Source organism: Enhydra lutris, unplaced genomic scaffold (genome assembly GCF_002288905.1).
Source record: "Enhydra lutris kenyoni isolate GAN:26980312 unplaced genomic scaffold, ASM228890v2 scaffoldscaffold26, whole genome shotgun sequence".
NCBI lineage: Eukaryota > Metazoa > Chordata > Mammalia > Carnivora > Mustelidae > Enhydra > Enhydra lutris.
Window position 1 is genome coordinate 2031112 of NW_019154110.1, and position 25114 is coordinate 2056225.

The window sequence follows — 25114 nt, forward strand, 5'->3', positions numbered from 1 at the left end:
GGTTTTTTTAAAATATTTTATTTATTTATTTGTCAGAGAGAGAGAGAGAGAGAGAGAGCACAAGCAGGGGGAGCAGCAGGCAGAACAGGCAGAAGCAGGCTTTCTGCTGAGCAAGGAGCCCGATGTGGGACTCAATTCCAGGACTCTGGGATCATGACCTGAGCCGAAGGCAGCCGCTTAACTGACTGAGCCAACCAGGTGTCCCAGTTTTTTGGTTTTTAAAATATTTTATTTATTTATTTATTTATTTGCGATAGAGAGAGCTCACACATGCAGGGGAGGGGCAGTGGGAGAGAGAGAAGCAGACTGCCCAAGGAGCAGGCAGTCCCATGCAGAGCTCGATCCCAAGATCCCGGATCATGATGGGAGCCAAAGGCAGCTGCTCAACCAACTGAGCCATCGAGGCATTCCTAAGCTCTCTGTTCAGTGGAGAGCCCACTTCTCCTCTCCCTCTGCCTGCCACTCTCTGGGCTTGTGTTCTCTCTCTCTCTCTCCCCCTCTTCCCCTCCGCCAAATAAATAAAAATCTTTTTTTTAAAGATTTTATTTATTTATTTGACAGACAGAGATTACAAGTAGGCAGAGAGGCAGGCAGAGAGAGAGAGAGAGGAGGAAGCAGGCTCCCTGCTGAGCAGAGAGCCCGATGTGGGGCTCGATTCCAAGACCCTGTTATCATGACCTGAGCCGAAGGCAGAGGCTTTAACCCACTAAGCCACCCAGGTGCCCCTCTGCGAAATAAATAAAATCTTAAAAAAAAAAAGTTCCAGCAGTTTTTGTTTTGTTTTGTTTTGTTGGAATCTTTAGGGTTTTCTACTTATAAGGCCAAGTCTGCAAACAGAAATCATTTTACCTCTTCCTTTGTAGTCTGAGTGCCTTTTAAATCTTTGTATTTCCTATATTCTCTGGCTAAATCTTCCAGTACTATACTGAGTCGCTGGGGAAAGGGAGGACTTTATCTCGTTCATGGTCTTTCACCACTGAGTATGCTGTTAGCTGCGGGTTTTTCATATATGGCCTTTTTTATGTTGAGGAAGTTCCCTCCTATTCCTAGTTTATTACCATGAAAGGTCATTGTTTTTAAAGATTTTATTTTATTTTTGGGGGTGCCTGGGTGGCTCAGTGGGTTAAAGCCTCTGCCTTAGGTTCAGGTCATGATCCCAGGGTTCTGGGATCGAGCCCCACATCGGGCTCTCTGCTCAGCGGGGAGCCTGCTTCCTCCTCTCTCTCTGCCTGCCTCTCTGCCTACTTATGATCTCTGTCTGTCAAATAAATAAGTAAAATCTTTAAAAAAAAGATTTTATTTTTTAAAGTAATCTCTATACCAAGCTTGGGGCTCAAACTTACGAACCTGAGATGAAGAGTCACATGTTCTACCAACTGAGTCAGCCAGGCACCCTGTTAAGTACTTTTTTTGGTATCAGTAGAGCTGATCATGTTATTTTTACCCCTTCATTCTATTAATGTAAGATATTCATTACATTGATTTTCTTAAAACATCTTTGCATTTCTGGTTAACTCCCACTTGGTCATGTTGTATAATACTTTTACTATGTTACTGAATTTATTGATTTATTTGAAGATTTTACTTTTTAAATAGATTTTATTTATTTATTTATTTATTTATTTATTTATTTATTTAGAGAACCAACATGGGGAGGGGCTGAGGGAGAGGGAGAGAGAGAATCCCGAATAGACTCCTTGCTGGGTACGGAGCCAGAGGCAGGGCTTGATCGAAACACCCTGAGATCATGACCAGAGCCAAAATCAAGATTCAGATGCTTACCCCATTGAGCCACCCAGGCGCTCTTCTATGTTGCTGTATTTAGTTTGCTATTATTTTGATGAAGATTTTTTTTTAAAGATTTTATTTATTGAAAGAGAATGAGTGAGAGAGAGCATGAGAGAGGAGAAGGTCAGAGGGAGAAGCAGACTCCCCAAGTTGCTGGGAGCCCGATGCGGGACTAGATCCCGGAAATCCGGGATCATGACCTGAGCTGAAGGCAGTCGCTCAACCAACTGAGCCACCCAGGTGCCCGATTTTGATGAAGACTTTTGCAGCTATTCATAAAAGATATTGACCTGCAGTTTTCTTGTCATGTCTTTGGTGTTAGAGGGCCAGGTAAAGCTGATGTAACAAAATGAGGTAGGATGTGTTCTTTCAGCTGGTTTTTGGAAGAGTTTAAGAAGGTTTGGTGTTAATTCTTCTACTACTTTTTTTTTTAAGATTTTATTTATTTATTTGACAGAGAGAGAGATCACAAGTAGGTGGAGAGGCAGGCAGAGAAAGATAGAGAGGAGGAAGCAGGCTCCCCGCTGAGCAGAGAGCCTGATGTGGGGCTCGATCCCAGGACCCTGGGATCATGACCTGAGCCGAAGGCAGAGGCTTAAATCCACTGAGCCACCCAGGCGCCCCATACACACAGCACTTCTGATACCAAATGCATGGGGTTCCCACACCAATTTTCCAGTTATCTATAGATGCCAACTTGATATCTTGCAGTGTAATTCAATTCTGGTACTACCCAGAGTTAGTACAGACCCATGAGACTGAAGTTAAGGTCTCAGTTCCCCAAGACTGTTGCGCACTTCAGATGCCAATTGTAAATAGTGGGTCTCCAGGTTATCTACACTTCTGTCCAACGTGGCTACAAATTGTGAATTATCATGATTTTTCAGGTTTAATAGTTTGCTCTGGTAGTTTACAGAATTCAGGGAAATGCTTTACTTATCTTACTGGTTTATTATAAAGAATACAAACAACCAGATGAAGAAGCACATAAGGTAAATTCTGGAAGGGTCCCAAGCACAGGAGCGTCTGAGCCTCTGTGTTTTAGGGTATGCCACCCACCTCCTGGCATGTGGATATAGTCACCAATGTGGAATCTCTCTAAACCCCATTGTTTGGGGGGCGCCTGGGTGGCTCAGTCAGTTGAGAATCCAACTCTTGACTTTGATTGAGGTCATGAACTCATGATTTGGCTCAGGTCACAATGGGCATGGAGCCTGCTTAAGATTCTCACCCTTTCCCTCTGACCCTCCCCTTGCTCTCTCCTCAAAAGAAAAAAAAAAAGAAGTGGGGAGATGCTCCTGGGTGGTTTGGTGGGTTAAGTGTCTGCCTTTGGCTGAGGTCATGATTCTGAGATCCTGGGATGAACCCCATGTCAGGCTCCTCCTTTAAATCTTAAAAAAGAAAAAAAAAAACATTTTTTTTATGGTGTTTCCATTATTTAAGGCATGATTAAATCATTGGCCACTGGTGATTAACTCCCTTCCCAGCCTCTCCCATCCCTAGAGATCAGGAGTAGTGTGGGTAGGGTTAAAAATTACATCTTCCAGATGTTTGGGTGGCTTAGTTGGTTAAGTGTCCCACTCTTGATTTCAGCTCAGGTTATGATCCCAGCATCCTGGGGTAGGGCAGAATGCTAGGCTCTCTGCTTAGTAGGGAGTCTGCTTCTCACTCCCCTTCTTTCTCTGCCTCTCCAGTCCTCTTGTGTTCTCTCTCTCTCTTAAATAAATAAAATCTTTAAAAAAAATAGAAAGGGACTTATTACAAATAACAAAAGAAGCTCCTCACCAGTTCAGGAAGTTTTAAGAGTTTGAGGAGCTCCATTCCAGGAATCAAGCATAAAGGCCAAATATGTTTGGTTTTATGTGTTTGTTTGTTTTTGTTTTAACTATATCACAACATCACAGTATGTTTCTAGGGATTTGTCCATTTGTTATCCAGTTTATTGGCATACCATTGTTCATAATAGTCATAATCCTTATTTCTGTAAAGTTTGTAGTAATGTCACCAGTTTCATTTCTGATTTTATACTTTTTTTTTTTTAAAGATTTTATTTATTTATTTGACAGAGAGAGATCACAAGTAGATGGAGAGGCAGGCAGAGAGAGAGAGAGGGAAGCAGGATCTCCGCCGAGCAGAGAACCCGATGTGGGACTCGATCCCAGGACCCTGAGATCACGACCCGAGCCGAAGGCAGCGGCCCAACCCACTGAGCCACCCAGGCGCCCTGATTTTATACTTTTTTAAAAGATTTATTTATTAATTAGGGAGAACGAGAGGATAAGCAGGGTGAGGGACAGGGGGAATCTTCAAGCAGACTTCCTGCTGAGTGCAGAGCCCTATGTGGGTCTCCATTTCACCACCCATGAGATCATGACATAAGCCAAAACCAAGAGTCAGATGCTTACCATAGTGAGCCACCCCACTGCCTCTAATTTTTTTTTTAAGATTTTATTTATTTTAGAGAGAGAGCATGAGAGCGAGTCCAGGAGGCAGAGGGAGAATCTCAAGCAGACTCTTTACCCAGCACGGAGGCTGATGCAGGGCTCAATCCCACCACCCCGAGATCATGACTTGATCTGAAATCAAGAGTCAATGCTCAACCGACTGAGCCACCAGGTGCCACTTGTTTGATTTTAATTTTGAGCTTTTTTTTTTTTTTTTTTTTGTCTATTTAATTAAAGGTTTTTTAGTTTTTCTTTTTTCAAAGAACCAGCTTTTGGTTGAGTTTTTTTTTTTTTTTAATTTTCTATTTCATCTCCACTTTAATCTTTATGTTTATTTCCTTCTGCTAATTTCAGGTTTAGTTTGTTCTTTTTGTAGTTCCTTAAGGTGTTTAATAATAGTTATTCATTAAACAAAGTTTAATGACAAAGTTATAAACAAGGTTTAATAACAAGTTATTACTTTGAAATCTTTCTTTTCTAGTGTAGGCATTTACAGCTACGAATTTCCCTCTTAGCACATTTTTGCTGCATCTCAGAAGTTTTGGTATATTGTGTTTTGGCTTTTACTCATCTCAAGGTATTTTTAAATTTCCCTTGTGACTTCTTCTTTGCCCCATTATTATTTAATTTCCACATATTTGTTAATTTTCCAGTTTTTATTTTTAGTTTCAATCCATTGTGATAGGAAATGATATTTTGTATGATTTCAGTCTTAACATTTATTAAATTTGTTTTGTAGACTATCATACAGTCTCCAGTTCTTTAACTTACAGAGGAACGCAATGTTTGCTGAAGGTCACATATTATAGAATAGAATTAGGACTGGAACCCAGATGTTTTCTCACCTTTACCATTAAAATTTTTTTTAAAGGTTTTATTTATTTATTTGACAGTCAGAAATCACAAGTAGGCAGAGAGGCAGGCAGAGAGAGTGAGAGAGAGGAGGAAGCAGGCTCCCCACTGAGCAGAGGACCCTGAGATCATGACCTGAGCCGAAGGAAGAGGCTTTAACCCACTGAGCCACCCAGGCGCCCTACCATTAAAATTTGATAAATGTTTAAAGTGTAAAGGGGCTTAGTTTAAAATGTCACCCAGTCTCCTTCACTACCTCTTCTGCTTTCACACATCTCTCAAAAGTAGGTATTCTTTTTTTTTTTTTTAAGATTTTATTTATTTATTTGACAGACAGAGATCACAAGTATGCAGAGAGTCCGGCAGAGAGAGAGAGAGGAGGAAGCAGGCTCCCCGCTGAGCAGAGAGCCCGACGTGGGGCTTGATCCCAGCACCCTGAGATCATGATCTGAGCCGAAGGCAGAGGCTTTAACCCACTGAGCCACCCAGGCGCCCAAAAGTAGGTATTCTTCAAGGTCTGTTTGGTCTTCTACCTGCACACATTCTCCAGCTGCTTCCATGGCAGCCTCCTTTCAGTTTGGAATGCCAGTCGCCTTTTCAAATTCCAAGTTTCTATGATCCGTGGGTGATCTGTGAGAACCTTAGAACTGAAACGTGCTAAAAGGAACTCATGTCTTTCTGTGGCATCCATCAGCAACTTTCCCCACCAATCTTGTTTTTTGTTAATGGTACTACCACTCATTATCCCAGGAACTCAGGGTGGGAAGATGGAAAGTCAATTTTAATTTTTGTTCCTCCTCACCAAATCTACATATCTGATCAGCTATAAGCTTTTTCCTTCCAAATCTTATTTACTATGTTTCATGATTTTTTTTTAAGATTTTATTTATTTATTTGACAGACAGAGATCACAAGTAGGCAGAGAGGCAGGCAGAGAGAGAGAGAGAGGAGGAAGCAGGCTCCCCGCCGAGCAGAGAGCCTGATGTGGGGCTCCATCCCAGGACCCTGGGATCATGACCTGAGCCTAAGGCAGAGGCTTTAACCCACTGAGCCACCCAGGCGCCCTGTTTCATGATTTTTTAAAAAAGATTTGACACAGAGCAAGCAAGAGAGAGAGAGAAAGAGAGCGAGCAAGCACAAGCAGGGGGAACAGCAGCCAGAGGGAGAAGCAGGCTCTCTGCTGAGCAAGGAGCCCAACGCGGGGCTCAATCCCAGGACCCTGGGATCATGACCTGAGCTGAAGGCAGACGCTTAACCGACTGGGACACCCAGGCGCCCCAAGTATTTTTTTTTAAAGATGTTAATTTTTAAGTAATCTCTACACCCAGAATGGGACTCAAACTCACAACCCTGAGATCAAGAGCTGCATGCTCTACCAACTGAGTCAGCCAGGTGCCCCCAGCTACAAACTCTTGCAGCTTTTCTCTGCAATACTATTCCTATTTGTCCTTTCCTTCCCATTTTCACCACAACCGCGTACTACCTTTTACCTGTATTATTATAGCCTGATAATTTAATCTCTTCTTTAATCATGACTGTGTGATCTTTTTCGTATAGTTTTTATTTTATAATCATAAACGTAACTCTGCAATCCAGCTAGACTTGGAAGGGAGTAAAGAAAGTATGTAATCTATAGAACTGCAACGAGAGCACAAAGATAGGATATTTCAACCAGATGGGCATGGAAGAGGTGCTCTCCTGAGCTACAGAAGGAATGTTGTGGTAGTCAAAACACAAGTCAAATTTGTTAGATTTGTCCACAGTCAGCAATGGTGATCATCGTGCTGATCTTGCCATTTCTGTACCCAAGGCTCTCCATGGCTTCCACAATAACCTTGCCAAAGACCACATGCTTGCCATCCTTCCAATCTCTCAATCTTGGCAGTGCAGATGAAAAACTTTGTGTTGGGTCCTGCATTTGCCACGCACAGATGCTAGAATCTATATGCTTCAGGATGAAATTTTCACCATCAAATTTTTACCCATAGATGGCCTTGCCACCATTGCCATTGATGGTGTGTGAAATCATCACATTGGCGCATACAATCCCATGAAAGCAGGAATCTTCGTAACCAAATCCTTTCTCCCCAGTGCTCAGAGCACGAAAGTTTTCTGCTGTCTTTGGAACTTTGACTGCAAACAATTTGAAGGAGGAGGGCCCAAGGGCTCCCCATCTAGAGCCTTGACGGAGGACACGGTGGCATTATCCTTCGCTGGGTGGCACAGATGGCTCTGGGGCAGCAGCTCTGCAAGGCCTGCTGTGCAATCTTTATTGATCTTTTCAGAGTCTATCTATGATGGCAACCTCCATGCAAAATCATAGAAACCTAACTCCCTTGTGCCCACAGAATAAGGTGCATCTAAGATTCTTCATAATTTGGTTCCAACCTAAGTTTTTTTTTTTTTTTTTCCCCTGGTGGTGGTGGTGTTTTTTTAAAAATAGGTTCCACGCCCAATGTGGGACTTGAACTCAGGACTCGGGATTGAGAGTTGCGTGCTCCAAAGACTAAGCCAACCGGAAGCCCCCAACCTTGTTTTTATTCCACATCTATTGCACACCCCACCACATGGTTTGTATTTTAACGTGAGCTCCAGCCTTGCAACCAATACTTTATTGGGTACAAGGTGCTGGGGATCCACTGGGAAGCAAAACAGGCCAGGTTTTTTCCCACTTCTGCCTCTTCAATCTCGATTAATCTTGGTCCCCCTCTTTCACAACTTGCGGTCCAGACTAGACTTCTCTAACTTCCTTGTTCCTATCCATGGCAGACCTAGGGTGAAAAGGAAGGCTAAAAGGGAGCAGACTGCAATATCTTTAATGTGAGTTGAGGTGCGAAAACTGCGAGGCCCCTTCCCTTACCATTTATAGCAGACCCCCACTCTTTACCCCGTGTCGAAAGGGTGTGAAAAAGGCCCAGGACTGGGCTTGGCTGAGAAAACGGGTTAGGTAGAGAAGTTGGTTTCAGTGAGGAAGGCCTGCCATTACAAAAACCGTTAGAGCTTTCTCTGCCCTCAGGTCTAGGCGTGGGCCCTCCGCACACTCAGGATCCCTCGCTCACTCTCTTCAGAATTGGTCCAGGCAGCTCCCCCCACCCCCCACTCTGTCTCCGGGCTGCTCTCCCTCCCAGCCGTCACAGTTCCCGCCTCAGCCCTCCAACGCCCTCAGAGTCCACGGAGGAGGGACGGCTAGCTGGTTCCAGCCTCTTCGGGCTCTGAGCTCCCGGACCCGCCCCCCGCGCCAGTTGCCAGGGAGCGGTTGCCATAGAGCTGAGCAGTTGTCCGCGTGCGCAGGCGGAAGTCCCGGATTGAGGCGCCGCCATTTTTGCTGCCCGGACACGGAGCGAGAGGCTGAGAGAGTCGGAGACGCTATCCGCTTCCATCCGTCGCGCAGACCCTGCCGGAGCCGCTACCGCTATGGATGATCGGGAGGATCTGGTGTACCAGGCGAAGCTGGCCGAGCAGGCTGAGCGATACGACGGTGAGTTGGGGGGGCAATAGGGGGTTGGAATTCTCGGACCCTCTGCCGCCGCCCACAGAGGCCGGGAGCAGGAGACAAAATGGCGGCATCGTCTCCGAGCTTGGCCGGGGACGTGGATTCGGAAAGTAGGAAATGCCCTGTGGGCTCCCGGAGCGGCGGGAGGCCCCAGACCCGGGAATTTGACCCCTTTGGCGTCTTCTGCTACACACACTCGCGGGCCAGGAGGCCGAGGGGAAAGGGTGGAGGAGTTGGTTGTAAAATGGCGGCTGGGGGGAGGGCGAGTCCCGGGGCGGGGGAGGGGGAGGAGATGGCGGGTGCTATCTCCGGGCGAGCGAGCCCCAAGGGAGCATCTGGGCCATGTTCGGATGTGGAGAACAATTGGGTGGGGTGATGGGGGGAAGAAACACCCTCCACATTAGGGAGAGTAGCACCAGGAGCTGCAGCGCGGGCGCCTTTCACAGAAATATGGCGGGTGGGGGCGGTGGCTTGTCCCCGGAGGCCCAGTGTGGGGCGGCGGCTGTGGAGTCTCACAAAGGAGAATCCTTGCGAGCGGAGGGCTGCTTTGGGTTTGTGGTGGAGGGCAGTCTTGGGTGAGGGTGGGGGAAGGACAGAGTGGGAATCACTGCAGTTCATCCTTGAGCGGAGGCCAGCTGAGATGCTGCGATCGGATTTCCTTTCTGTAGGCCGACACACCTTGTGTTGAGGGTTTTTTAGGCTTTCCGTTCAGCCTCGCCTTCTTCTGGGGAGGTCTAGAAAAACCTCACGGTCCCTTTCCTGGCCTTATCCTGGAGAGCTCGAAGTTCTTGTAATCATTTTCTGGCACCGTTAGCTGGAGGTTCTGGCGGATAGAGCTTTGAACAGGGAACAAGGAGACCGTGACTCTGAATCCCACAAATGCCCGTGTCTCAGTTTACCAGTGTGTAAAAATGTTGATTTTCCTATTTACACGAACCATCATGATAAATGGAAAGACCTATGGGAAAATAACGTTATTTCAAATAAGGTTTAGTAATTGTATCTTGGTCACTCCCCGGGATTGGAATGCGTGTTTGTTGTACTTCGTTGGGGGATCTTAACCTATCCCAGGCACTCACCCGACGCTTGGGTTTTTGGATTTTGAACATAGGGCATCCCGGCAGATCTATTTTCTTTTTTCTCTTTTAAATAAATGGCTCTGTGTACAGTTTTGAACAGTTCTTTGTTCATTGCTTCTTTGCCCCTCTAGGTTCTTTAGTCATTTTTTCAGAACTTGATCGAAATGTCCATTGTGTCCGTTTTAGTGATTCTCAGGCTGCTTTTTAAAATTAACCCCCCCCACTACCTTTAGTTTTGACCTAGGTACTTGAATTACCCCCATATCTGTTAAACTGTAGTATTATTTAAAAAAAAAAATTCTTAAATGTGGCTTCTGTGTTTCAGAGGCTCTCCAGGGTGAGACAAGCTTGGAATCCAGTGCCATCGATGTTCAGATTTTTTCGGAATTACTGAAGCCACTTACTTTCAAAATGCTTTGTAGGGCCCTTGCTTTCCTTGGATGCCTGGTTGGTCATGTGTATAGCCACAGGGGTAGTCCCAGTGTATCATACATTAGGATTCAGGAATTTGAAAATTAGGCCAGGGACTCAAATTGAAGAAAGGTGTAGTGCACTAAAATTTGTTTTTTAAATCCTTAAATGTCTCTTTGTATTGAACAAGATTCTTGGGAGGGGGAGGAAAATAAGATGGGGAAGTACAGCTCAAGGTCGTATTTGTCTTTATTTCAGTGTTTAAAAGTGAAACAATGTAGGTGTGCTGGTAGTGAAAGTTCTTTCTTTTTCCCCCTTATGCCCCCAGTGGGTTCCTCTCTTAATCTGTTAGTCTCCTTGGGAGGAAACCTGAAATTATATTTGAATGCTTCTGGTCTGTGAGAATTTAGGTTTTGAGTCAACTTGCTATGATAACCAAAAAGGATGTGGAGGAAGGGTTTTTTGTTGTTGTTGTTGGTTTCTTCTTCTTCTTCTTCTTTTTTTTTTTTTTTTTTTTAATTTGTTTTAAAAAGTGAATTGGAAGCTCATGGTTGTAGCTTCCAAGTGAATGACGGTTTAGTAGTAATATTTTGGATTTGGGTGTTGAGGAATTTTAATGAAACCCTTACTAGTTATTCAGCATAGCACTGTCTAGAGAGAGCCACATCGTTAATTGTATCTTCTTCAGGGTAGAAAGTGGGAGGGAAATAGGATCTACCCGGTGGGGAGGAACTCCACTGTCTGTCGGGCACAAGATAGGAATTTTTTGGAAGGGAAGAAAAGAAAGGCAGTCATCAGGAATCAGCCTCTACCTGTGTCCATTCTTTCATTGGGTACAACAGTTCAGTTTTGTTTGTGGTGACTAAAATTTCCCATAGTTTTAGTCACCGAACAGTATGTGGTGTGGGAGTGGAAGATAGGAAAAGTGAGTTTGAATGATTTGGTTTTGGGTACTTGGATGTAAATATCAGCTTTTCTTGTTTGCTGCAGTATCTTTTATTTTGCATACTCTGTTGAACTTAATACTTATTTGTAGCATTATTTAGTTATGTACTGGGGAATTGGAATCAATTTATATGGATCATTTAATGGTACTAGAGGAAGAGCTAAGCTGTGTTCAGGAAAAGGATGCTGGTGGGTTCCAGATAGGCTAGGACTGTTCACCTTGAAGATTAAATCTAGCCTCTCATCACTTAATAAGTCTGAAGTCTAAGGGATAGTTTTTACAACATTTGTAGCTGTATGATTCAAATCTACTACCTTTTAGCATTCCTTAACCAAGTCTTACCCTCTCATATATATATAAACCCCATTGGTAAAGAAAAGAGAAGATTTCACGTTTTTCAAATTAGAGGGGGTCAGCATAAAGTACGTTTGGGTTTGTGAGGTATTTGCTGGCTTTGTCCTTTCCTTACCTTTTCCCTGTGATGATTGCTCCATGTGGGGCAAGAGTAAAGTTTTGATGGTTGCTGTTGATTATTCATTCTCTCTCTGAATGCATCGATACTAGGAAGGCATTTATTTTGAGTCTACTTACTTGAGAGCTGTCCTTTTAAAACACCAGAGCCTTATCTCTAGCTTATTTTGGTAGTCAGTGAAAGGTGGGGAAATGTTTTAAAATAACTCCTTAATACATGTTATGGGGAAAATGGGTAAATAGTAAATTAACTTTATAGATTTACTTGTTTTAGAGAGGGAGTGAGAGCAAGGTGTGATCAGGGGGAGGGGTACAAGGAGAGGAGGGAGAGAGACTCCTAAGCAGGCTCCACAGCCATCTAGAAGCCTGGTGTAGGGCTTGATCTCACAACCCTGAGCCGAAACCAAGATCCCTACGCTTTTTTTTTTAAGATTTTTATTTATTTATTTGACAGAGAGATCACAAGCAGGCAGAGAGGCAGGCAGAGAGAGAGGAGGAGGCAGGCTCCCTGCTGAGCAGAGAGCCCGATGTGGGGCTCGGTCCCAGGACTCTAAGATCATGACCCGAGCCGAAGGCAGCGGCTCAACCCACTGAGCCACCCACGCGCCCCACCAAGATCCCTACGCTTAACCGCAATTGAGCCACCCAGGCACTCCAGCAAATTAACTTTAGTAATGAGTTTAAAACAGGTTGCTGTCAATTCTTTACTTAGGCCAGTAATTTTTATTACTGCTTTTTCAGTTAATGGAGTTAACTTTATTGTATATATTTTTTCTCCTGCCTAAACGTAAGCTGAATTGGATACTCTGCTCATTAAAGCAAATGCTCCTTTGTGTTTAGAAGGGTTTTTCTTTAAGCACTTCAAAAAATTTTTAAGTATACTACATCACATGTGGAGCTTGAACTCACTGACCCCAAGATCGAGAGTCACATGGTCCACCACCTGAGCCAGCTGGGCACCCCTATTTTAGACTTCCATACAATATTGTGTGTAATGAGCAAATTTCAGTTTATTTTGTTGGCTTCCCAAACTATGGAATATAATGAAATTGTAATCTGAGATGATGGGAGTAAATGCTTACTACTGTGCACATGCCTAGGTATCCTTTTCACCTTTATATGAAAAGGTCTCAACTTGAATTATATGAGAACACATAGTCTGAGCAAAATTTGGATTCAGTAAGTACAAGAAAACACACTGAAAGTTTATATAAACAAGCAGGCTTTTCATAATTGTCTAATAGTTCGGTCAAGGGAATATGAAATATTGGAAAAATTTCCTGACTTTAACCTGGTATAGCAAGTGAATTTTCAGTCTGGTAACTTAATGTACTAAATTTTACAAATGAGTTACCAATACTTTAAGTAGTTGAAAGCATGATTAAAAAAAGGCCTGTAGGCTGAATTTGCAGCAGATTTTCTTTTTACCTTACATTTGTGTATTTAAGCAGTAATGACAGAAGTAGGGTAAAGTTTAAATTTTTATTTTTTTATTTTTTTTAAAGATTTTTATTTATTTATTTATTTATTTGACAGACATCACAAGTAGGCAGAGAGGCAGGCAGAGAGAGAGGAGGAAGCAGGCTCCCCGCTGAACAGAGAGCCCGACTCGGGGCTCGACTCGGGGCTCGACGCGGGGCTCGATCCCAGAACCCTGGGATCATGACCTGAGCTGAAGGCAGGGGCTTTAACCCACTGAGCCACCCAGGCGCCCCTAAAGTTTAAATTTTTAAACTATTTAATGCCGCATTTATATAGACCTTCACTCATGAACCACTTTCACAGACATTTTTACCTATTTCAGGTATTCGTGAACTAGATAACGTTACTTCCATTTAATGGTTCAGAAACGTGAATTTGAGATGTCGTGATTTTTTTTTTTTTCTCTGCCACATGACTGGTAGGCTAGTAAATGGCAAAGCCAGAACTTGTCTGCTGACCTTTAGACGAGTACTCTTATTTTCCTAAGCCACAGACAAAAGACCTATGTGTAACTAAGTAAGGTAGTACCTTGGGAGTGTGCCTATTTCTTTAGCAGTTACTTCAAATAATATGTCTTGGTGTTTATGACTGGTATCCATCACAAATACTAGATAAAATATCTTCATGCTTTTCTGAAGAAACCTTGTACTTCCAGAACAATCCCACCTTGGGGCACCTGGCTGGCTCAGAAGAGCATGCGACTCTTGATCTTGGGGTCCTGAGTTCCAGCCCCAGGATGAGTGTAGCCATTACTAAAAAAATAATAAGCTTAAAAAAAAAATCCCATCTTAAGGCACAGTAAATGAAGTTAGAATGAGGGATTTTAGGTAATCTCAAAATGTGTGTTTGCATGCTGTTTTCTTGGTTTGTCATGGTGTTTGTGCTGGGGTATGGCTAATGAATGCATTTCTGCAAATTGCTTTTTTAAAAGCAATCCCCACCCCCCCACCGTTGTCTTGATGGATGCAGCCTTTTAGTTAATGGTATAGTCATAACACTTTCAGGAGGGGGAAATGTTGGCAAATAATTTGCAGAGGTTCCAAATATTAGCCTAGATAGCTATCAAAAAGAATCTGTTAAGGGGTAGTGAGGAACAGCTCAAAAAGTTTTGTCTGTTTCTGAAGTGGTCACGTAACAATTTGGTACAGTTAAATACCGATATACCCTAGTTGACAAATTGGTTTGCCAACATAATTGTATGTTTTGAGCTCATTAGCTAAATATAACTAAATAAAAACTAAAACATGTTAATGAGGTTACGTCATAATAACTGGGTCGTAATAACTGCCATAATAATTAAAGGGTCATCAAGATTTATCATTTGAATCAGGATGCCTTGAAACGAAGGGGTGCCAGTTCATAATAGTGCTGGGATAGCAAGCGTAAACTAGGATTGTCCTGAGCTGCAAACTTGCCTTATGGTTATCATACTTATGACCATTGGTTCTACTCCTCTCATTTGGGTTCATACAAAAGTTTTTTTTTTTTTTTTTTTTTTTTTTTTAAAGATAGTTATTTATTTGAGAGAGAGACAGACACAAGAGAGGAAATACAAGCAGGGGAAGTGGGAGAGGGAGAAGCAGGCCTCTTGCCGAGCAGGGAGCCTCAATACGAGGCTCAGTCTCAGGAAAGACCCTGGGATAGTGACCTGAGCCGAAGGCAGACGCTTAACGACTGAACCACCCAGGTGCCCCTAGATTGATACAAAAGTTCTTAAGCTTTGTCCATTCCCTCTACTACAGAAGTATCTTAGATTCAAGTCCCCCTTCTGAAATGAAGTTAACGTTTGGCAGAACATAAGAGAAATCAGAGGCAAAGTAAAAGATTTCCTCCTCCCCTCTCCCCCATTTGGGACCTTGAAAAGTCAAGGATAGTTGCTGAAAATAGAGCTTGCTGGCATACCAACTAGTCAACCTGACTGATAGTGTCCAGGCCAAGTATGTTGGTTTTATGTATGTCTACCTTGAGCTAGATCAGTGTTTAAAAATACTTAGAAGCAGTGTTTGTCCCTAAGCTCAGAACTTTTTCCCCAGATACGTGTTTATAGTCTCACCCATACCTTGTTAGGACTGTTTTGTTTAGAACACCGAATTCTGTTTTAGAAACATGGCCATGATCCTGGTTTATCTTGTTTGAAATTTAATCTTGAATTTATTGCCCCTCTTCCAGTGATCTAGCTCAGTAGTTGGGCAGATCTGTCATTGGTAGCCTTGTGATCAGGTCAGGATTTTATTCAGCTAAAGTGATAAGTATTTTTTTATATATAAAATTTGAAGGAGACACTTTATACTAAGGGTTATGGCTATTTCATACTTTGGCAGATGCAGTAGTGCAAAGGCCTTGGAATCATCTGGATTCTCTATCTTATAAAATGGCGATTCCGATAACGTGTGTTGCCTGCTGATTTACAGGGTTGTATTGAAATTAAAGGGTTTAGTAAAGGGCAGAGTATAATACTTGGCCAGGTAATATTACTTATTGTGAAAAACTCCTTCTTTCCAGTGTGAAAGATGGAAGTGTATGTTTTTGCTACTGATATACTATGGTTGTATTAGAAGATGACCTACCCGCCCCCCCCTTTTTTTTTTAAGATTCTATTTATTTATTTGACACAGAGAGAGAGATCACAAGTAGGCAGAGAGACAGGCAGAGAGAGAGAGGGGAAGGAGGCTCCCCGATGAGCAGAGAGCCCTATGTGGGGCTTCGCTCCCAGGACCCTGAGGCCATGACCCAAGCCAAAGGTAGAGGCTTAACCCACTGAGCCACCCAGGTGCCCCATGACCTACGATTTTTGAGTTATTCCTAGCAAGCATTCTCTTGTCATTTTAGTACCCAAGTTATATTTGCATAAAGAAAAGTTCTCAAAATAAAATCCTTAATTGTAATTCAGATGTGAAAATACTCATATCCTGAAAGTGAATGTGGCTAAATTAAATCCAATCAAGATAATCTATAATTTGGCCATGTTGAGCTGCTATGTAGTATTTTTGACACTAATTTCAGGTTAATATTCAGGAGAATATGCATGTGTCCCTGGCAGATACAACACTTGTTATATGTGGATTTGGAATGAAAGGTTCCATAGAATAAAAATATAAAGTAATTCAGGGTTAAAATATTTTTGTTAGCGGTCTCAGATTACTGACTAGGAACCTAGAACCAATTTGTGAATTGTGATTCTAAAGATGTATGGTAAGCCTTGGGTAGTGAATGGGTTCTGATTTAATAAAATATTACCAGTTAATACTACTTAATCCTTGGTGGTTAGTCATTTGAGGTCTTTGGAAAAGTTATTGTGAACACCTTTGTTTTGTAGAAATGTGTTCTGCTTAAGTTTGTGTGATTAATTGATTCTTTCATTAGTTGGTTTTTTAAAAAAAAATTATTTGAGAGGGAGGGGAAGGGCAGAGGGACTGGGAGACTCCCCACTGAGCAAGTAGCTGGACCCTGAGATCATGACCTGAGCTGAAGTCAGATGCTTAACTGACAGCCACCCAGGCACCCCTTAATTGATTTTGTTGTTGTTAATAGGTTAAATTTTATGTTACATAGTAAAACTTTATGAAAGTACTACCATGAAAATTTCAAAACATCTTGTGCTCTTTGACAAGAAAATATCCCTGACAGTTATGATACTATTTTTAGATTTTCCAAAAGGAATTCATTAATGAAATTTCTTTCTGTGCAGTATAGACTTCTTCCTCACAATTTTAAAACTGTTGAAATTTTGATGAGTTTTTTTTGTCTGTTCAGAGACTTAGGAAAAGTCAAATTGGTAATAAATCTGAATAAATAGTATAACTTACCTCTTAAAGTGTATCAGTACAAGGGTTATTTCTCTTCATTCCCCTCTCCCCATGTATTTCAAAACAAAATGTTAATGTTTCTTTTTTGTGTCTTCTAATTCTGTAGAAATTATGAGAAGAAATTTAGACCTTGAGCTCTTTTTTCCTTTTTCCCTAATATATCAGTGTCTTAGGTAACTTACCTGGCCAATCTTTTACTTTCTACCTCTATTTTCTTTGCACCTCATCTTTAAAAAAAATTTTTTTTTACTTTTAAGATTTTATTTGTTTATTTGACAGGCAGAGATCACAAATAGGCAGAGAGGCAGGCAGAGAGATGGGGGAAGCAGGCTCCTTGCTGAGCAGAGAGCCTGGTACGGGGCTTGAGCCAAGATCCGGAGATCATGACCCTATGACCCGAGCCGAAGGCAGAGGCCCAACCCACTAAGCTACCCAGGTGCCCCACACCTCATCTTTTTGTTTCTATCACAGCTAAACATGTCAACTGCCTGAGGGAATATCGTCTTAAACTCTGAAAGGAGAAATCTCCTGTTTTGATGGAGTAAGGGAATTCCGCACCTCCCCCAATATTGAGACTGATGGGAGAGGTAATTTTTGCAGTCAAAATTATAGAATCTGGGTAGAAGGTTGTCTTGTTTTTTACCTAACAGGATAATTGGAAGTTCTTTAGAAGGCTTCAACAAATTTTTTTCCTGTTTCTAGGGAAGTAAATTTTACAGTGAGAGGTAGTTCTGTTTAGGGTGGTACCAGAAGAAATAAATAGTATGTGCTTGAATGTCAAGATTATTGTGTTTTGAAAAGTTTTAGTATTCAGAGTATTAAAAGTAAGTTCCAAAGGCATTTGACAAGTACATATTGAGATCCAACTATGTACCAGGCACTGTTCCAGACACTTGGGATTCATCATTAAACAAAATAGACAAAGGGTCTCTTCAAGGAGCTTACATTGTAGTGAATGTTACAAATACTTTTAGAATTATTCTTCTGTTAGTATGTGTAATAGAGTTAATTTGAATTATTAACAACAGTGGTATTGGACATAATGCACTATATATACCTAATGCAGGTCCCTGTCCCATATCAAAGACTGTAGAAAACTTAAAAGTGTGCTTGTTTTCTCTTTTCTTTCTCTTTCTCTCTTTTTCTTTCCTTCTCTTCTCTTCTCTTCCTTTCGTAGGCTCCACGCCTAGCGTGGGGCTTGAACTCAAGACCTGAGCAGAGATCAAGAGTTGGATGCTTAGGGGCGCCTGGGTGGCTCAGTTGTTACGTGTCTGCCTTAGGCTCAGGTCATGATCCTGGGGTCCTGGGATTAAGCCCTGCATGGGGCTCCCCACTTGGTGGGAAGCCTGCCTCTCCTCTCTCACTCCCCCTATTTGTATTCCCTCTCTAGCTGTATCTGTCTCTCTCTCTTCCTTTCTCTCTGTCAAGTAAAATATTTAAAAAAAGAAGAGTTAGGGGCACCTGGGTGGCTCAGTGGGTTAAGCCTCTGCCTTCAGCTCAGGTCATAATCTCAGGGTCCTGGGATTGAGCCCCGCATCAGCTCTCTGCTCTGCGGGGAGCCTGCTTCCTCCTCTTTCTGCCTGCCTTTCTGCCTACTTGTGATCTCTGTCAAATAAATAAATAAAATCTTAAGAAAAAAGTTAAAAATTTTTTTTTCATGGACTTTATGATTATAAAACTCTATAATTACTACTAACGACTATATGCCAGGTGCTTATTATTTCTCTGAATCCTTAAAAAAACAAAACCCTGCATAGTAAATACAACACCCATTTTACAGGTAAGGATTAAGAATTTTAGGAAAGGTGACAGGTAATAGGTAACATCACTGGGATGCATCTGTTTTACTCCCAGGCTGATAAGACTTCCATACTTGTGTAAAATAAACATTAGTCTAAACTGCTTTTGAAGCTCTATTTCTGTTTCTTAGATTTTAATTTAATTTAATTTTTAAAAAGATTTTATTTATTTATTGTTAGAGACTAGTGAGAGACAGAACACAAGCAGGGGGAGTGGGAGAGGGGGAAGCGCAGGGTTCCTGCTGGGCGGGGAGCCCAATTCCGAGCTTGATCCAGGACCCTGAAATGACCTGAGCCAAAGGCAGCTGCTTAACGATTGAGCCACCCAGGTGCCCCTAGATTTTAATTTTATAACTTAAAAGTTGCCTTGAATGGTCTTTTGACTTCATGTCTCTTTGTAACATTTTCTTTCATACGAAGGAGACAGAAGGGTATGTAGATTGAGTATATTTTCCAGTGAAGAGGCAAAAAGAGATGGTAGAAGAAACACTGGACCAGAAGTAATTAAATTTAGGGAAGGTCTGTCCTGTCCAGATTGGTTTTCTTTTTTTTTTTTCCCCCTAAAGATTTTATTTATTTATTTGACAGAGATCACAAGTAGGCAGAGAGGCGGTATTTGGGGGGAGGGAAGCAGTCTTCCTGGAGGGAGCCTGATGTGGGGCTTGATCCCAGGACCTCGAGATCATGACCTGGGCCAAAGACAGAGGCTTAACCCATTGAGCTACCCAGGCGCCTCTCATGTCCAGATTTTATCTCAATTACTCTTCCTTTAGACATGTTACTTTCAGGGCTTGTTTTTCCCATCTGTATATTAAGAAATTTCTGAAAGTTATTTTATGAATTTGCAGGTAGATTATTTTAAAAAATATTTGCCTTGTGAGTAGTGGATGGAGAGCTATGAAATCTAAATTCAGCTCTGGGATTACATCTACGCAGTTTTGATTCTATTCCAGCTAATTTAGCTACTGGTTTGTTGAATAGAAAAGTTGCGTTCTCCAAATTTGCATTTATATTTCTACTTGTGTTGAATGAGTTATAAGGTTGAACAATATGAAATTACCAGTTTCCATCATTTTTTTAGTCGAAATGTAGTTAACATATGATGTACAGGTGTACAATGTAATGATTCAATAATTCTGTACACTGTGCAGTGCTCAGCACACATGTGTAGTTAACTGTCTCTAACCATACTAAGTTATTACAGTATATTTGACTATATTCCCTATGCTGTATGTACTTTTTATCATGGTGACTTTTTTATAACTGGAAGTTACCTCAGTTTCAGTCATTTTTGACCTACAAAAATGATCATTTTCTATGGTACAACCTAAGTTAAGTAGTGGTTGGAAGGTCTGGAAGGTGAGGCCTCAATATACCCCAAAAGGCATTAAGGTTTTAAGGAAGTACCAGGGTTATTGAGGTACCGTACATGAATATTTTCTGAGGTTGGTTTTGCTTTTTTGTAATTGTGTAATTTTTTTTGTTGTTGTTATTTTGTAATTCTGTGTTGGCTGGTTTATTTATTTTTGGTAATTGATTTTAACGTATTTTCGTTTTCTAGGTCTGCCGTCTTTTTTTTCTTTTTCAGGATAATAGATTAAATTTGTCCTGTTTGCAGGGTTTTTGTTTTGTTTTTGTTTTTTAAGATTTTATTTATTTGACAGAATTAAGAGAGAGAACACGAGAAGGGGAGAGTCAGAGGGAGAAGCAGACTCCCCACAGAGCAGGGAGCCTGATGCTAGACTCTATCCTGGGACTCACGGTTCATGACTTGAGCTGAAGGCAGTTTTCTTTTTCTTTTTTTTTTTTTAAAAGATTTTTTTTTTTTAAGATTTTATTTATTTATTTGATAGACAGAGATCACAAGTATTCAGAGAGGCAGACAGACAGAGAGAAGGGGAAGCAGGCTCCCTGCTGAGCAGAGAGTCCGATGCGGGGCTCGATCCCAGGACCCTGGGATCGTGACCCGAGCCGAAGGCAGAGGCTTAACCCACTGAGCCACCCAGGCGCCCCAAAGATTTTATTTATTTATTTGACAGAGATCAAAGTAGACAGAGAGGCAGGCAGAGAGAGAGAGGAGGAAGCGGGCTCCCTCCTGAGCAGAGAGCCCAACGCGGGGCTCGATCCCAGGACCCTGGGATCATGACCTGAGCTGAAGGCAGAGGCTTTAACCCACTGAGCCACCCAGGCGCCCTGAAGGCAGTTTTTTAACTGAGCGTCCCAGCTACTGTTTTTTTTCCCCCAAATATTTATTTATTTATTTGAGAAAGAGAAGGAGTGTATGTGAGTGGGGATGGGGCGGGGAGGGGGAGAGAGAGAGAGAGAGAGAGAGAATCCTAAGCAGACTCACCACTGAGCATGGAGTCCCATCTCACGACTAGTGAGACCACAACCTGAGCTGAAATCATGAGTTGGACACTTAACCATCTGAGCCACCCAGGCGCTCCTCTTTGCAGTTTTTTTTTTTTTTTTTAAAGATTTTATTAATTTTTTGAGAGAGAGAGAGAGGGCACAAAGGGAGAGTGAGAGGGAGCAGCAGACTCCCTGCTGAGCAGAGAGCCTGGTCCAGAACTGGATCCTAGGACCCTGAGATGGTGACCTGAGGTGAAGGTCAAGCCATCCAGGTGCCCCTACAATTAATTAGTATTAACATATAATTTGTTCTTTCAGGGGTACAGGCTTGAGATCCTTCAATTTTATACAACACACAGTGCTCATCCCCCCCCAGTGCCTGTCACCCAGCCACCCTATTCCCCTACTCCCCTCCCATTCAGAAACCCTCAGTTTGTTTCCTGAGATTAAGTGTCTTATGCTTTGACTCCCTTTCTGGTTTTATCTTGCTTCCTTTTTTCCTCTCTTTTCCTTGATCCTCTGTCTTTTTTCTCAGATTCCTCATATCAGTGAGATCATGTGATAATTGTCTATCTCTGATTGACATATTTTGCTTAGCATAATACCCTCTAGTTCCATCCACGTTGTTGTAAATGGCAAGATTTCCATTTTTTTGATGGCTGCATTATACTCCGTAGTGTATAATATACACCACATCTTCCTCATCCATTCATCTGTTGATGGACATCTAGACTCTTTCCATAGTTTGGCTATTGTGGACATTGCTGTTCTAAATATTGGGGTGCACATGACCCTTTGGATCACTACATTGGTATCTTTGTGATAAATATCCAGTAGTGCAATTGCTGGGTTGCCCCTACAGTTCTTTTGATGAATCACTTTTAGGGTCACTGTGTAGTACAACTTCTGGAGCTATGTAACAGGGACTGCAGATACATTTTGAAAATTTTGGAGAAAAGGTGGCACATAAAATTCTTCCCCTCTCAAACTGAATTTTTTTAAGAAAAAGATTTTTTAAAAAGATTTTATTTATTTATTTGACAGAGACACAGCGAGAGAGGGAACACAAGCATGGGGAGTGAGAGGGGGAAGCAGACTCCCTGCTGAGCAGGGAGCCCGATGCAGGGCTCAATCCCAGGACACTTAACGACTGGGCCACCCAGTTGCTCCCAAATATTTTGTTTTTATTTATTTAGATTATTTGAGAAAGAGTACACAAGTTGGGGTAGGGGCAGAGGGAGAGAGGGAGGGTAGCAGATTCCCTTCTAAGCAGGGAGCCTGACTTAGGGCTGGATCTCACAACCCTGAGACGATCTGAGCGAAAATCAAGAGTTGGATGCTGAACCAACTGACCCACCCAGGTGCCTGTGAAGATTTTAGTTTTAAGTAGTCCCTGAACCTAAGAAGGGACTAGAACTCTCAACTCTGAGATCAAGAGTTGCATGCTCCACCATCTGAGCCAGCTGGGCAGCCCAGAATTTATCCTTTTTGGCTAGTTGTCAGAATAAAGAGAATGGAAAAGACCATGGTGCTCTCTTTCTTTCTTTCTTTTTTTAAAGATTTTATTTATTTATTTGGCAGAGAGGCAGGCAGAGAGAGAGGAAGGGAAGCAGACTCCCCCCCGCCCCCCCTCGAGCAGAGATTCCCTATGTGGGGCTCGATCCCAGATCCTTGGGATCATGACCTGAGCCGGAGGCAGAGGCTTTAACCCACTGAGCCACCCAGGCGCCCCTGGTGCTCACTTTCAGAAGAAAATTGGTCTTAGTGATATATTTCGCAGTTGGTAAACTACAATTGTAAAAAGATATTTGGATTTATTAGATTATGCAGTAGTAATACGCTTCCTTGACTGTAACCAGTAGAATCTCATTTATAAGTTTGGAAGTTATCTTACTATTTTATTTATTTATTTTTAAAAGATTTTATTTATTCGAGAGAGGGGGGAGAGTATACAAGCAGGGGGAGGGGCAGAGGGGGAGGGGCAGAGGAAGAGGGAGAAGCAGGCTCCCCCTCTTGAACAGGGAGCCTGATGTGGGCCTCCATCCCAGGAGCCTGAGACCGTGATCTGAGCCAAAGGTAGCTGCTCAACCAACTGAGCCACCCAGTAGTGCCCTCCCCCTTTTTAAGTAACTGGTGTTCTCCCTCTTTCCCCTCCCCCATTGTGAGATTCTTTGTTTCTAGCTTTGAAATCTTAGAAATCCTTGACATGTTTCTTACCCTTCTGGCTTTCAACATGGTCATTGAATATGTTCAAATGTTATTTAATCAAGGCATAGAGAAATTAAAATGTCGAGTATAAGAAAAATACCACTGCTTGTAACTTTTTAATATCCAAGACAAAAGCTTTATAAAGGGCTGGCTAGGAAAGTAGTTCTGGGAACTTAATGATACAGCAGTATGGCCCTCTGCTTTTTTTTTTTTTTTTTTAAACTTTTTCTTTTTTTCTTTTAAGTTTTATTTATTTAAGTAATCTCTACCCAAAGCAGGGCTTGGAACCCCTAGATCAAGAATCAAGTGTTCTGACTGAACCAGCTGGGTGCCCCTGGCCCCTCTACCTTCTCTTTATGTACCTTTTCAGTGTGTGACTTTTTTTTTTTTTTTTTTTTAAAGATTTTATTTATTAGAGCGCTCGCGCGCACAAGCAAAGGGAGTGGCAGGGAGAGGGAGAACCAGGTTTTCCACTGAACAGGGATCCCAGTGCGGGGGCCTATCCCAGGACCCTGGGATTATGACCTGAGCTGAAGGCAGACGTTTAACTGACTTAGCCATCTAGGCGCCCCCCGGTATGTGACTTTTAAAGCATGTAATTTGGGGGTGCTGGGGAATGGTCAACGAGGACCTTGGTTTTTTACTAGACTAGATGCTGTTAAGTCTGTTTTTCCTCTTCCCAGCAATTGACAGATAATTCACCATTAACATGGTTCGTTATACCTTCATCTTTTAGACATCGTTGCTGCAGCTTGCTTAGAAATTTGTTGATTTTAGCCTTCCTCGTTTCAGAGTGCTGTTTGCCAACATTTTTTTTCTTTTTAAGATTTTTATTTATTTGACAGAAACACAGCGACAGAGGGAACATAAGCAGGGGAAGTGGGGGAGGGAGAAGCAGGCTTCCCACTGAGCAGGGAGCCTGATGTGGGGCTTGATCCCAGGACCCCTGGACCACGACCCAAGCTGAAGGCAGATGCTTAACTCTAAGCTACACAGGTGCCCCTTACCAGTATTTCTTGAGTCATTTCAAATTTACCTTTTATTCTTTCTTTTTTTAAAAAGGTTTTATTTATTTATTTAACAGAGAGAGAGAGAGAGAGAGAGAGATCACAAGTAGGCAGAGAGGCGGGGTGGGGGGGAGCAGGCTCCCTACCGAGCAGAGAGCCGGATGTGGGGCTCGATCCCAGGACCCTGAGATCTTGATCTGAGCTGAAGGCAGAGCCTCAACCACTGAGCCACCCAGGCGCCCCTTTACCTTTTATTCTTACCTATCAGACTGCATTAACATTGTTTCCCAATTTTCTTTCCTCCGCTTCTAAAAGCTGAAAGAGTTTTGGAACGCTAGTATATGTAGAGCAGTCTATTTTATTTTAGTTTTGTATGGCTTTGAAGATAATTAGATTAAAAGAATTCTTTATGCCTATTTTAGGGACCTTCAGATGAAGTCTAGATCAAATAGATTTATTTCACTAATCAAGATGGGATTTAAAGAATCAAAATTACTTTTTTCTCTTTTATTTGACGTTCAGGTTTTTAAGCTTAAAAATCTGAAACTGATTTTTTTTTTTAAGTTTATTGACACTTGCGAAGCAGAGGAATTTAGGAGGACAGTCATTACTAAAAATAGTAGCTGGCTAAATTGCATTAAAATTAACTTGAGCCACTTGGATATTTTCCAGCTTACGTATCTTTTCAGAATATTTTCTGTATTTTTTTTTTTTTTTTCAGTTTAGATGTATTTATATATTTGTGGAAAATTTGTGAAAAATCAAAGGTGGGAAGAAAACTTGTATTAACTGGTGTTTTCTGCACAGTAGTTTTTTTGTTCTGTTTCATTGTGGGGTTTTTTTGTTTGTTTTATTTTTTATTACATCTTTATGTCTGGTTTTACTTAATTTTGCACTTAATATTTTTTACATTTGAAAATACTTACTTAAAGTGAGCTGTATGCCCAACATGGAGCTTGACTTTAGAACCCTGAGA

At 42.0% G+C, this 25114-nt stretch overlaps 1 protein-coding gene across 1 annotated transcript in view; it reads left to right on the forward strand.

Moving 5' to 3' along the window:
• The first annotated feature begins 8166 nt into the window (after positions 1–8166).
• The window catches only part of LOC111151387 (tyrosine 3-monooxygenase/tryptophan 5-monooxygenase activation protein epsilon), a 56547-nt gene continuing 39599 nt past the window's right edge, over positions 8167–25114 (forward strand). The window contains exon 1 of the mRNA XM_022509374.1: positions 8167–8562. Coding sequence (XP_022365082.1) covers positions 8499–8562 — 64 coding nt within the window. The 5' untranslated portion in view covers positions 8167–8498. The remainder of the gene's footprint in view (positions 8563–25114) is intronic.